This window comes from Sminthopsis crassicaudata, chromosome 3 (assembly GCF_048593235.1).
Source record: "Sminthopsis crassicaudata isolate SCR6 chromosome 3, ASM4859323v1, whole genome shotgun sequence".
NCBI lineage: Eukaryota > Metazoa > Chordata > Mammalia > Dasyuromorphia > Dasyuridae > Sminthopsis > Sminthopsis crassicaudata.
In genome coordinates, this window is record NC_133619.1 from 386,286,138 (window position 1) to 386,300,332 (window position 14,195).

Here is a 14,195-nt window from a genome sequence, read left to right on the forward strand (position 1 = left end):
TTTGTTGCTCTCTGTCCATTTACTACCAATACCATTACCAAGTTACTAATTAATGCAGTAATGCTCAAGGGTATTCTCATATTGCAAAGGCCAGGGAGTAAAGATTAGCATGACCAAAGACCATATTTTTGAATCCATTTATTTGATCTAAATAAGAATATACTATTATTGGATGATGAAAACACAATAGAAACTTCAGAAGATGATAGAATATTAGAGTATAAATCAAGGAAGTTCTAGATTAATCTCAATTCTGACACTTCCTAATTGTAGATACAAACAAGTTATTTAATCTTTCAATAATCCAGAACAAGTCTCTAGAATTTATCTACTAAGTTACATAAATTACATACTAAGTAACATAGCTGGGTTGTAATTTGCCTCAAAAGAGAGAGTTCCTACACTAAGGAAATTAAAGCTCCTTAATATGAATGTCTATTATTTCCTAAATTGCATAAAGAATTTTTTTTAAATGTTACTCGCCCCTCCTTTGCCAACTATTTTTGCTTTCTATTCCATTCTTCCTTTCTTTCCCTCTGTTTCTTCCGCCCTCCCTCTTTTTCTATCCTCTCTCATTCCTTTTTTTCAATTTATCTTTCTTCATCTTTTACCTTCTTTCCTTTTTTATCTGCTTCCATTATCTCTATTCTCATATAACTTGAATGGAATATTTTCAAGCAAAAGTTTGTTTTATTCTCTCCATAAAGATTAAAGTTTTTTTTCATTCATACTTAGAAGGATTGGAAGGTCATTCAGCCTCTAGCAATGGTTATCCTGTAGAATGATTTAGTTGGAATCATGCTCAAAGGTAGGACTAGATAGCCTTCGAAAGTCTCTTGCAGTCCTATTATTCGACAATCAACACAAGCTGTCTGTTTTTCATAAAAAATCCAGCATGATGATTGAAACTACTATCAAAACTTTGAAATTTTCCTGTATACATTTAGGCAAATATATCTTTGAAATCCAATGACTTCATTATAAAGTTATCACTGACACTAAAATCAAAATAATCATTCAAACTCTTCACTTGCTTTAAAAATATATTCTTCCTGTAAATACCTCCTTTTCTCTTTTCCATTCCATAGACTTCCTTTTAGCTCTCCCCTGTCCATGGCTTCTTCCCTCTCGCATGCCCTCTCGTCCAAACTTCAACTGACAGGGTGCCAATATGTGGAAGTAGTTATCTCAGGTCTAATATCCTTGCATCCAGGCTTGGTGTAGTCGCTTAAGTTAAAAGGTCCAAAATGTTTGCCAACTTCTCTGGTTCACAGATGTCTTAAGATGCAGTCCCACCCTAGCTGGGTTACAGCAGTGGGATTTGCAGATGATCGAGGCGCCAGAGCTTTTACAGACCTTTGGAGACTTTTAGATGGACTTCCACCAAAGGTAGGAAAGCTGTTCAGAAAGATACTATAAGTATTTGCTTTAAACACCAAAAAAGTTTCCATTTAGGATTCAGGTGGGACTTTGTTCCCTTAGAAATGTATCCATTTCTTGTATATGTGAAACTATAGTTATGAATAACTTAAGTTTAATCAGACATTCTTCTGAAAATGCAAACTGAAAGCACACTTTCCTTTCTCATTAAAATCTATTATACGAGGGAAAAGATCTAAGTATAACTGTAACAAGATCTAAACAGAACTGTTAAACAGAAGTATAGTACTGCCTTGTAAACAGTAGAAAATGAGAAGGCTTTTGGAAAGTTTGTTACTTTGTTCTACAGAGGCTGGCACTGCAACATAAAGCAAATTCTACACACGACTATTCAATATGTCTGTTCAGAATCATCTGAAACCCATTTTCCAATCCCTGAAAAGGGAAACATTTCATAAAGAAACTTAAATCACCCAAAGTATTTCTCAGCTATCATTGTTCCTAAATGATATCATTGATAAGGGACAATTTGGGTACTCTAGGATAAGTAGACTAGCTGGTTTTGTTTGCCAATTCCTCTATGGATAAATGGAATAAATAAAAGAACTTGACCTCTGTAGACACTAAGATAATATAAGAAATAGATAAATGAAGATAGAAAAAGAGGGAGAAGAAAGGAGATAGAACTTGAAGAAAAGAAAAGAGAATACTAAAAAATAGAAAGAAAAATGAAGGAAAGGATGAAGAGATAAGGAAGTAAAGGCAAATTAGAGAAAGAAGAGAATAGAAAGAGAAGCATAATGGACAAAAAGAAGAAAGTAAAAGAAAGGAAGAGTGAAAGAAAAAGAAAGAAGGAAGGAAAAGAAAGAAGGAATAAGATGGGAAAGCTATGAAAGAAAGAAAAAGAAGAGAATGGAAAGGAGAAAAGGAAGGAATGGGATCAAGATAGCATAGGAAATAAAAGTATATTGACAATTCAGTTACTAAACAATGAATTTTCACATTGGATCAGCAAAAAGTTAGAAAGCACAGGTGTTTCTGTAATTGTGATACATTGGGAAAATTCACACTGTTAAATGAGCCTCATATTCTCACTTCCACCTGTGTGATACAGAAACATACTGTTAGTACACAGGGCTATAATCAAAAAGATGCCAAAATAAGTGCTTGAGGATTGAAGACCTGCTAGAGCTTTCTGCCTCATTCTCCCTTAGTTATTTAATCATAGAATTTCCACATTTATATTTAATATGCTATTAATGGGACACATTTTCGCATGCTTTGGTAGAATAATTTTAAGAATAAACTAAGAGTGTTGAAAGAGAACAAGAAAGGAAAAGATTTTCAAAAATAATTTTTAATATTTAAATTGAAGCATTTTCCTCATCATAAAGAAAAGTATTTAAGATTTAAAGAAAAACAATACAAAACATTCAAATCCTCTTGAACTTCTAAAGATCTGAATGTGAGAAAAGCACTGGCATTTCAATGCAGAACTAAACAATAAGGAATGAAGTTGAGTGAAAACTGACTGGAAATTTTGAAAGCACAAACAAGAATTTTCAGGATCAAGAGGAAACCAAAGTAGTTATATGGTTAACATCCTTACAACTCCAGTGTCAAAGGACAGGACAAACCAAACAATTGTGATTTCTGATGAATGCATTACATTGGTCATTTTCTGTAGCAAGTTGTCAGTTACAAAAAATGTTTGCAATAAGGAGATAATTATTTTAATTTTTTATCAATTGACTTTGAAAAGTTTTCTCTGCTTTCCCACCCTATTGTCTTTATATTTGTTTTTTCTTGATATCACAACTCCTGAACGTTTCACCTTCTAAGATTACTTATATTTCATGACTATTTTACACACATGTTTATTTCATCTCAAGTACCCATATCTAATGAGTGGATTTTCTATATCACAAGGTTCATGAGGTTTGTGAAACAAAATAGTTCTCTCCTTTGTGAAGTTAGCTCACCCTTCATCCTCATAGTGAAGGATATTGCAAGAAAAAAAAAAGAAAAGGAAAAAGTGCATATATGATTTGTTTTTTAGGTATATGATGGAATAGAGAGATAAAGGGAAGAGAAATTGAAAGACATCTTGGGTGTTTTCTTTCAAATTTTCATTAAGTAACTGATCCCCAGAGGTGAAAAGAAAGAAAGAATAGAATAAATAAGAGAGGATATGCAGTTAGCAAACAGTAATTATGAAAAGAATTTTGAGGTAAGTCTCTCTAACATACAGAGAACTGAGTCAAATTTATAATTAAAAAATAAAAGCCATTTCCCAATTGATAAATCATCAAAAGATATGATCTATGACCAAAGGGTTATAAAATCATGCATCTCCTTTGACCTAACAATACTACTACTAGGTATAAATCCCAAGAAAAAATTTTTAAAAAGAAAAAGGACCTATATGTATAAAATATTTATTGGAGTTCTCTTCTTAAGACAAAGAAATGAAAATGGAGGGGTTTCACATCAACTGAGTAATGGGTGCATAAATTGTGGTATATTATTATGAAAGAATATTATTGTTCTTTAAGAAATGATAAGCAGAGTGATATCAGAAAAACCTAGATTAAGCAAAGTGAAATGTACTGTGTACAATAGTAATAGCAAAGTTGTGGGATGATCAGCTGTGAATGACTTTGCTATTTTCAACAAAATAATGACCTAAAATTATTCTGAAGGTCTTATGATGAAAAATGCTATCCATAGCCAGAAAATGAACTGATCATGTCTGAACACAGACTGAAGCATACTTTCTTTTACTCTTTTTTTTTCTTGAAGAGTTTTTTTTTTGGGGGGGGGGAGAGGAGATCTATATTTTCTTTTGCAACATTACTTTTATGGAAATGTTTTACACAACTTCACATGATCCTTGGTGGGGCTGGAGGTGTTATGTGGGGAGAAAAGGGGAGAATCTGGAAATCAAAATTTTAGAAATAAATGTAAAAAAAAAAACTGGTCCTCACAAAGAAAGTGGTGTGCTAAACATGTATTCTTCCATATTAAAAATACATCTGGGTAAGAGCAAATAATTTGATATTGAAAACTTTCAAGACTTTAGACTTGGTACACTGCTATTTAATTCCAAAAACAAGTATTGCAATAATATACTGGCTTCTTACAATATCTAAAAAGAGATTTCATTAAAATACATACAGGTAACAGTAGAACAAAATCTGCTAACCTCTCATCTACAACATATATATATATGTGTATATATATATATATATATATATATATATATATATATATATCTTCTCTATATCTCATTATTTACAAGTTGACTCTCATTAGAATGCCAGCTCCTTGAGGGCAAGAACTGTTTCTTTGTATCCCCCTGTGCTTAGCATAGTAGCTGGCATATTATAAGACTTTTATCATTTTTTGTTGATTTGAATGATAAAATACTAAAGAGAACATTTCAAATTTACTTGGGTAGGGAAAATATTCTATCCTCTTAAATTAATTCACAAATGTTTCTTTTTAGGGTCTTTAGTTTACAACCTTCAAGTGTCTTTGTTAGTTCTCTATAGAATAATTAATGGCATTATAGTTCTGTTTCTGCTTCATTTTTGCCCCCAATTCTCCATGTCTCCATCTTTATTAAATAACAAAAAGTTAAGAGGGTTATTTCTGCATCAGCACTCCACTTGCCCTATTTTTTAAAGTGGCCTTTTCTTTTTGGTTTTGTGAGTACCTCAGGTCAATAATACTCAAAGATTGTTATGCAATAAAAGGAAATCAAGTCAACTCCACCATCTTCTGGCCTTGTCTGCTTATTCAGAAAGTCATTTTGAATTGTATAGTTTCTTAGTGTCCTTATTCATCGAAGAACAAGGTAACAATCTCTCAACTTTGTTTCTTTGCTAAATCTGCTTCAAATGAGATTTATCCAAACTTCCTCATATATCAAAAAAATAAAATGTGTACAATTTTAAGGAAAATTGTTAATGCCCCTTTAGCCCTGTTTTCTTTCCAATATAGGAAGAAATGACAACTGGCTGGTGGAGTGGGAAGCATTTGATTTCAGGTTAAAGAATGTTCTGTTTCCAGTTGCTCATTTGAGGGACTAAAGAGATCCAATAGCATTCCAGGTAGGGCTTTGCTCCCTGTGGGAAATTAGAAATGTCTAACTGAAATCAGAGCTGTTAGGAACATCCATAGATAGTGAACAGGTGCTGGGCCCAAAGGCCTTGGTCACAACTCCTTTCTTCAATGAAAAATAATAATGAGTTGAAACATGTTTGTCAGAAGTTAGGGACTTGCTGAGTCGATGAGTATCAGATAAAAGAAGAACTCTCTTGAGTGGTTTGCCCATTAATCTCTCATCCATGGAGCCATGGATCAGATGGCAATGTGTCATTCCTAGCACAGTTCTTCCTTTGCTATCCTCAGACACACAGAATAAAGCACCCATTTGCTGACTAGAAAAATTACAGTTGAGGTCGGCTGATGATGCAGTGCAAAGAAGTCTGTTCTGATCCTCAGATTTTAGAGAAACAATGCCCATCACTACTTTTCAATAGCTACACAATTACTGAATATTTGGAAATCATGCCCAGTTATACTTAGCTGATAATTTGTACCCCCAAATGCATTCTTAGTTCTCTTCAAAACATCCAACCTGTGCTATAGGTCTAATGTAGAATAAAGCATTTCTGTGAGAGGGGAGGGAGGGAGTGTTAAGGGACCATATTAAACAAAACCAGATTATCACCCAAATACACAAAATGCTAGAAACATGGAAATGATTTTCCATTTCACTATTAAAAAAAAAAAAAAAAAAAAAAAAAAAAAACTTAGGAGGCCATGAGTTAACTAAAGCAAACAGAACAAAAACTGAACCGAAAGAAGGTACAGTAGCTACTTTCTTGAAAACAAAACCAATCTTTTCATTCCTGCCATTTGTTTGAATTCTTCCTCCGGGCAAGCTGGACAGCTGCACTAGTAGGTTTTTTAGTCATGGGTTGTAAGCCCCACCTGGCTAGATTTGTTTAGCAGACAGCTGGCAGAATTAAATAAAAAGAAAAGAACAGGAACACAAAATGCTTCCAAAACAAAAAGCTGAAAGAATACTTTTTGGATGTTTTAGTCTTTTAGAGGTTTATGGTGTCTCTCCCCTTTTCCTCCTCCTCATCCCCCCCCCACTCCAAAAAATATACAGCGCATGAATATGTTTGAAAGATATTTTCTCTCAATTATAACTCTGGGGCTGGGTTGAAAAAATGCATAATAAATGAAAACAGTCGAATAAGCATGTCTTGAACAACTTTTTTTTTTTTTTGTTTAAAAGAAAAAAATGAATACCAATTTGCAGTTTATAAGTCCCCAAGAATGACATCGGTTTTAAATTAACATTTTCTTTTTATTTCTGCATTTTCTTTGCTATTTTTTAAAGCCAATAAAATAGATTTTCTTCATCTGGAATGTTCTTTCTAGCTTAAAGATAAGGAGTCTAAAATTGTGGGAATGGCATCCTTCTGCATCTGTTTCTCTCACAAACCTATCAAATATCTAATTTTTGGCATTACTGCTGGCTCCGACAGGGGGATGACATAAACCAGCTTTGTGGTTACATGTTTCACTTTTAATCTCATGGAAATGAAAGTCAGCACTGAAATGTCCCCCTTTACATGTGACAATATGGGACTCTCTTCCAAGAACCCAAGCAAAGGGGCGTTAACCTGGTTAAGCTTAATATGGAGCATATGCAGAAGTGTCATGCATTTTTTATGCTAAAACGCACAAGGCAAACCTGCCTGGAGCTGAGCTTTCCTGGGATCCTTAAGCCAGGCTCCAAACAATGAAAACCTTTACAACTTGGTGGCAATGAAAAGCCCATAGAAGAAAGAATGTGCAAGAATCAGGAGATTAAGGAGCTTACTTAATAACCACACATCTTCTGTGTGTTTTGTCTCTTTCCATAAATACTGTGGGACTTGTGGAATATTTCAACCATCACACGTTTCACTAGTTAGCATGGGGAGAATCGAAGCTTTTCATTACATGCAGTAAATATAGTATGAAAGGCTCAAAAAACAAAATGGTTTGGATGTAGTCCTGATTGGAGAAACTCCATGAAAATAGATTCCAATTGCATCTAAAAGGGAGGGGGTGCTTATATATATATATATTTTTTTTTAAAGAAGACAGCATGAAGAAAGGAACATTAATACCGATGGCATCCCCACACCTAGGAAATGACAATGGGTGAGTTGTGGTTGGGCCCAGGGTAACATCACTCAGAAATCTAGGCCTATTTTTATATTTCATGAAGATGTACCAAATATTAAGGATGGGGCCAGGAAACAAGCACTAACTCATTACATAATACTTGCTTTCCAGAGCAAAAGCCTGACTTGGCCCTTCTCCACCTCAGCCTATATAGACTTTATGGAGCCTGGCGTGATATGTTCATTTCAGAGTCCTCATTCTCCCAAAGCACTGATATCAATATCATACACTTCAAATAGAAGGAAGGGCTGTGCAGGCTTAATCTCTGGGGCCCAAGTAAGCGGAACATCGTCTCCAGGGATCCTGTTGGCAAAGAGCAAAAAGACAGTGTTACTGTATATGATTTCATGTGCTTATGAAAATGGGGACCCCATCAAAGACTGAATAAACAGGCATGGGGAGAAGGGAGGAGAAAGGTCATCCGAAGTTTCTGTCTGACCCCTAAAGACAAACCAATCTTTGCTGTCATCTAACAGTGTTCTCTTGAACTCGATAGATACAGTTACACGGATCTGGCCAGATCTTTGCAGTTCTATTCATCTTCTCTGTTGTACCAGTGGCTTAACTAAATTAAAAGCTAGAGGATCCGTGTGTGTGTGTGTGTGTGTGTGTGTGTGTATACATATGCTGGACTGCATCTCTCTCCTGCCTCTCTAACAAATACAGATAGCACGCCCTCTCCCCATAAAAAGGAATTCCCCACAAATTACATACCCTGTATTTGAATTATTTTGTAAACCTTCTATGTGAACCCACCAAGTCTGTCCTAGATCATCTTGCATCTTAGCCAACTTCTTTACTAAGGAAAATTGATTCCTGTTTATTTCTTTCGGAAAGGAGAATCATGATGAATTTTAATAGGATAACCCCCTACTGTTAGAAAATCTCCCTCCTTTGGCTGTGGGAGCTTTGAAATACGTAAATCAGAAATAAACCTAGTTTTTTGTTGTTTTTTTTTTAAAGGATTCTACAAGTTTGAAACTCAACCTTAATAATTGGCTCAATATCCAGGTTTTTTCCCCCTGTTTTAAATTACCCCAATGAACAGCACATCATTTTGCTACTGTATTAAAAGATCCCTTAATTGCAAATTGACCTTTAATTTTTAATAGAATATCCTATCTCTGGCAGCATATGATTTCTGGAAGCAAATTAATATTATCTATTTCTATTTTGGATGCTTATGTATATCTTTGGATCTAGATTAGAATTAACAAAGTGAAAATTTCTGCCATGAAGAAAGCAACTACTTTTAGATTTTCTACCTAAAATGTGAATTCTGCACAAATGACCAGAAGAATTTATTATATTATGTAAATAAAACTACAAATTGTAGATTTGCTGTGAAACTAAAGTATTTATGTATATATGATATTACACATACCTATACATAAATGATAACACATTTACATAGTACTAATTTAAGGTTACAAATTGATTCATATACATAGTAAAACCAAAATTCCCAAGCAAGTAAATAGTAGATATAACTTTAACTGAGGGCTTATGATTCCAAGACTAAAACTATTACTATAACCTAACCCTGGCTTCTTACATAAATACATCTGAATATGTATATGTGTAGATAGACAGAATATGTGATTTTATTTATATAAGGAACTCCAAGTACATAAACTCCCTCCACCAATACAAAAAATAGCAACTGTTCTACAACTTATCATCAATCATAGAGAATTCATTGAGCCACTAGGGGTTAAGTAACTTGTTTAGTATCATATAATCGTCATGTATAAGAGGCAGGACATGAACCCAGCTTTTTCTAACTATGTTATCTCTATTCCTTGTGTGTGTATATGCATCCATGTATGTAAGGAATACTACATTGTACATATGTGTGTATGTATTAGGAAAAGACACTGTTTGCATAGTAGGGATGAAAGATGTTCAACAAATATAAGTTCCATAAGAAATCAGGGCCAGGAAAAGGGAAGTATTGCATCATAATGTCTTTAAGGAAAAATTGAAAGAATGAAATTCATTTTTATACTAATCTAATAAATTTGGGTTTTGGGGGGGACTATGCCTTTTGGTGACACTAGTGTGTTCTTAAGTAGGTTATTTATAATTAAAGTATCAGCGTTCACAGTAGCATTATCTGGGTTAACAAAAAAGCTGAAAATAAACTGTGTGCTTAATGTTTAGGATGCATGAACAAATTATAAACATAAATTAATATTACCATGTGGTAAAGAATGATGAATTTTGAAGAATTCATGGAAACAGGGGAGGACATAAATGGAGTGATGCAGAGGGAAGAAAGCAGAACCAAAAAGAACTATATACAATGATTATGACAAAGCAAATTAAGTCAAAATTGAGAGGCAACAAAAATTGTTATATAATTGTCAATCAATACTAGTGTCAGACTTTCAGAAATAAATAACACATCCATTTGTCCTTTAATAATTGTCTATTTGACAAGGAATTTACTATAACTAGAGTTCTCATGGAGGATTTGTTGGAAAATGTCTTCTGTGTCAAAATAAGATATATTATTTTATTTTTTAAAATAATGCATGCTAAATTCTGAGCATACCAGGAAAAATGATTTTCCCTAATACATGTATTTCTTTTCCTTGAGAGCATTGATTTATTATTGCTTTGGTTTGTCTCATGTTTCCCAAATTGAAGAGAATTTCACAGACCATATATGTATACCTAGGGATCACTTCCCTATTAAGTAAAATGCAACTAACTCTTGTGTTGAATGCAATAATCACTGGGTGTTAATGTATACCAATGTGGACTGGGAGAAATGAAGGCTAACTCTTCCAAAGGAAACTACAGGAGAACTTTAAATCAGCACAATGCAATTATCCAAGTTGGAATTCATCCAGAACACCAAAGTGAACTCTAAAGGTGGGTAAATTGAATAGCAGTTCTCCTGAACAGCAAAACTAGTAACTATATCCCTCATGCTACAGATACCCCTCTTATCAGGTCATCTATACTTTCAATCAATTCAGTTCAGCAAACATCTAGAAATATCTGCTATGTTCAAGGAGCACTACTAAGATAAAATCAAACATCTCCTTCCCCTCATGGAGCTTATAATTTACCAAAAATATATATTATATACACAAATAAACTAATATCAGTTATACACAAAATAATTTCAAAAATAAGAGAATGTATATAATGAAGGTAGAGATGGATCAAGAAAGTTTTCTTATATGTATTAGGAGTTGAAATGTGCTTCAGAGGAAAGTTAAAGATTCTTCAAGACAGAGGTGGATAGAAATCCCATTCCTGACATAAGGAACACATGGAGGTAAGAGATAGATAATCATAACAATTTGCAGCAGTGCTCATAGATATCAAGAAAAACAAAGAGTGTCAATCACTCTCTTGGTCACAGTTGGTTATCATATGGACTATTTGTGATCATTCAATTGACAATTTTCTGAGCTCCAGAGAAGAGAGAAGAGGAATTTGTTTCTAGGTTGAGAGGGGAAAATATAGAATTCTATTTGGAAGTCTGAAGAAGAGCAAGGTAAAGAGTAGCTGGGTGACAATTAATTCCTTAACCAGGGCTCTTCAGAAGAACCATCTTACCACTACTTAACAGTACTCTGTATGTAAGGAACTTCCTTAAATACATCTCTTGATGATATGGCAAGCGCCCGGCTATATCCCTTATTTGTCTGGAAAAATCATCTATCTTTTCTGAGCCTCATTTCTAACACCTATAAAATGAAAATTATATATATAACATATATAATATATATAAATACATATATATATACATATTTACATACATGTGTGTGCAAATATGTATAAATATAGAACATTAGCATGAACAGTATCTTTTACAAAGTTGAACACTAGTATGAACAATCCCTTTTATATTACAGAACATACCACTGATAGAATATTATCATAATACAGAGGTTCTTAACCTCCCAGAATCTGAGAACATTTTGGTTTCTTTTGTAATCCTGCATGTCTGATTTTATGCATTTAAGAATATTATTCTGAGAAAGAGTTCATAAGCTCCATCAAACTGCCAAAGAGATCCAGGACACACAGAAAAAAAATTTTAAACCCCTGCCATAATCCATACATATTATTCTCTAATAACTATTTCATATGTGCACCTATGCCTACACAAGCACATATTTCTGTCTTTTCCCCCCACCAATATTTCAAGTACTTTTCAAGTATGCTTTAGCATGTTACCCAAAAAGGTTGATGAATTATAAACTTAACTAATTAATCAGCATTCACATAGAAAATGGTGGACCATCCTCTCAGAGGTATTTGAAGATTCAGTCAACAACCATCTGCTGAACTAAGTGCAAGTTATTGTATTAGAAACTTCAAGGAATACTGAGAAACTAAGATATGGTCTCTGATTCACTGAATAATTGATAGCTTATTAAAGGAGGCTGGGGTTTTGATCACAAGAACATTCTCTCCACAATCCATGCATATGCACACATGGGCACACGCAGACACACATGCACACATTCAGATAATAACAGATGGCTTTTCAGAAATAGTATGTGGCCGCTGACAGAAATTGCCATCAGATTCCAAATGATTTTTTTTCAAGACTCAACAAATTCAATTAAAAAAAAAACTTTTATAAGTACCTACTATGTGTCAGACACTAAACTTACAATTTCTAGACAATTATAGAGCTCTTTAATTCAAGGAGTTAAAAATCTAAAAGGATGACATAAATATCGCAATTAACATGATAGGTTTATAGTATGTTGAGCACAATGGGGATCTGAACAAAATTCACTATGAATATTTGAGAAGAAAGAGAATACTTAGTTTTCAGGTTCAGAAAAAGATTGTGGGAGAACCTAACTAGTATTGAAATTGTAGTTTCCTTGGGGACTTTTCATTTTAACAGGCTGATGCCCACCACAAAGATTATATGAAGATGTTTATTCAAGAATTCTGCTCACAGAGCCCCATATACTCACATTAGGACTACAGATTGCTTTTCAGAATGACCATATTGCTACAGGCAGAGAAGATAGGCTGTTGTGTTAACAAAACTCAACTAAAAATCTTCAGTGATATTAAGTGTTTAATGATGCAAAGGGGTCTTCAAGCCATGGATGTTTCTGTAACCCCTTGTGACACTGTAGGCAACATTAGAGAACCACTGAATGATAGGGTTGAAAATAATCTAAATAGGGCATCTAGTCCATCCCCCTGCCTCCAGGCATTATTCCAGGCAGATGGGTATTTATCCTGTTCTTAAAGATCTCCAGTGATCTGAGTACAAAAGACAAGGGTATTTATATCTATGATTTTTTTTTCCTTACCAAATGTGTAATATTTGCCACTTACACCATCTGTGGCAGTTCAGAATGTAGTAAGATTGAAAATTAAAGTGATTGATTTCAGTAAAGATAATGAAATAAAAAGGATATTTTGAATTTGTATAATGTTATTTCTCTGAAAGCATCTGATGAAGGATTCATCAAATGGAAAGCAATCATTTAAGGCAGGGAATGGATTAAATATTTGGTATACAACTGAAGATCAGCGGAATTTTCAAAAGTCAGAATGGAATGTGACTTAATTTTGCCTATAGCTATTTAGCTCAGTGGTTTGGTGCAGGAAAAGGCTAATATTATAAGGTAAATTGATTAAAAAAACAACAACAACAACAACTCAGGTAGTTTTTCTCTATTTCATCACTACTAACTGCACCATTAAGGCCATCCAATCTGTCTTCTTCAGAATTTACCTCTGATTATAATCCTGACTGAACAAGGCAAGTAGGTGCCTCATAGAGGCTATAATGCTGAACTTTAAATCAGGAAGATTCAAGTTCCAATCTAGCCTTAGATACTTATGAGTTCTGTGGCCATGGGAAGCCACTTAACCTCTGTCTCAAGTTCCTTGTTTGTAAAATTGGAATAATAGTAACACCTACTTACTAGGGTAATAGTAAGGATAATACTTAATAAAACTTAAAAAACTACATAAATGCTAGTTTTTGAAAAAAGATAACATGTAGTTGAGTCAGCACCAAACCATACCCATTACTGGGAAAAAATATCCAAATTATTTGATATGATATATGATACCTTTTATATGTATATGTGTGTATAGATATGTGTGCCTATGTATATACATATTATATATATATATATATATACATAACATAAATATGAATATATGTGTATAGGCATATAATATCTATTTATAGCATGAGACCAAGGTATCAAAGAACTCCCTCAATTTTATACTGAAACAATTATTCATGAATTTTAAACCTCAATAAAAGATTCCTCCAATTTATCTTGTTTCATATGGATGTAAAAACAAAAATCATCAACATTTATGCTGTCCTCAAATCTTTATCCACTAATCTACTTATTCTCATAAGACATTGCTTCAAGGACCTCTTGTTCTCAAAGCTCTTTTCTAATCAGATACTTGGTAGTCAGTTCTGCTCAAATCTATTAACAATTCTATTTTCTATGAACAAACCAAGGCTTTTAAACAACGAAAAAACTAACTAACAATAGTATGTTCATCCTTCTTAGTTAAAAAAAAAGGAAGAGCAA

General features: G+C 33.6%; 1 protein-coding gene across 1 annotated transcript in view; it reads right to left on the reverse strand.

Annotated features, from left to right (window-relative positions):
- Window positions 1-6,712: 6,712 nt before the first annotated feature.
- Window positions 6,713-14,195, reverse strand: part of GTDC1 (glycosyltransferase like domain containing 1) — a 564,348-nt gene continuing 556,865 nt past the window's right edge. Inside the window, exon 14 of the mRNA XM_074302060.1 lies at window positions 6,713-7,938. Coding sequence (XP_074158161.1) covers window positions 7,830-7,938 — 109 coding nt within the window. The 3' untranslated portion in view covers window positions 6,713-7,829. The remainder of the gene's footprint in view (window positions 7,939-14,195) is intronic.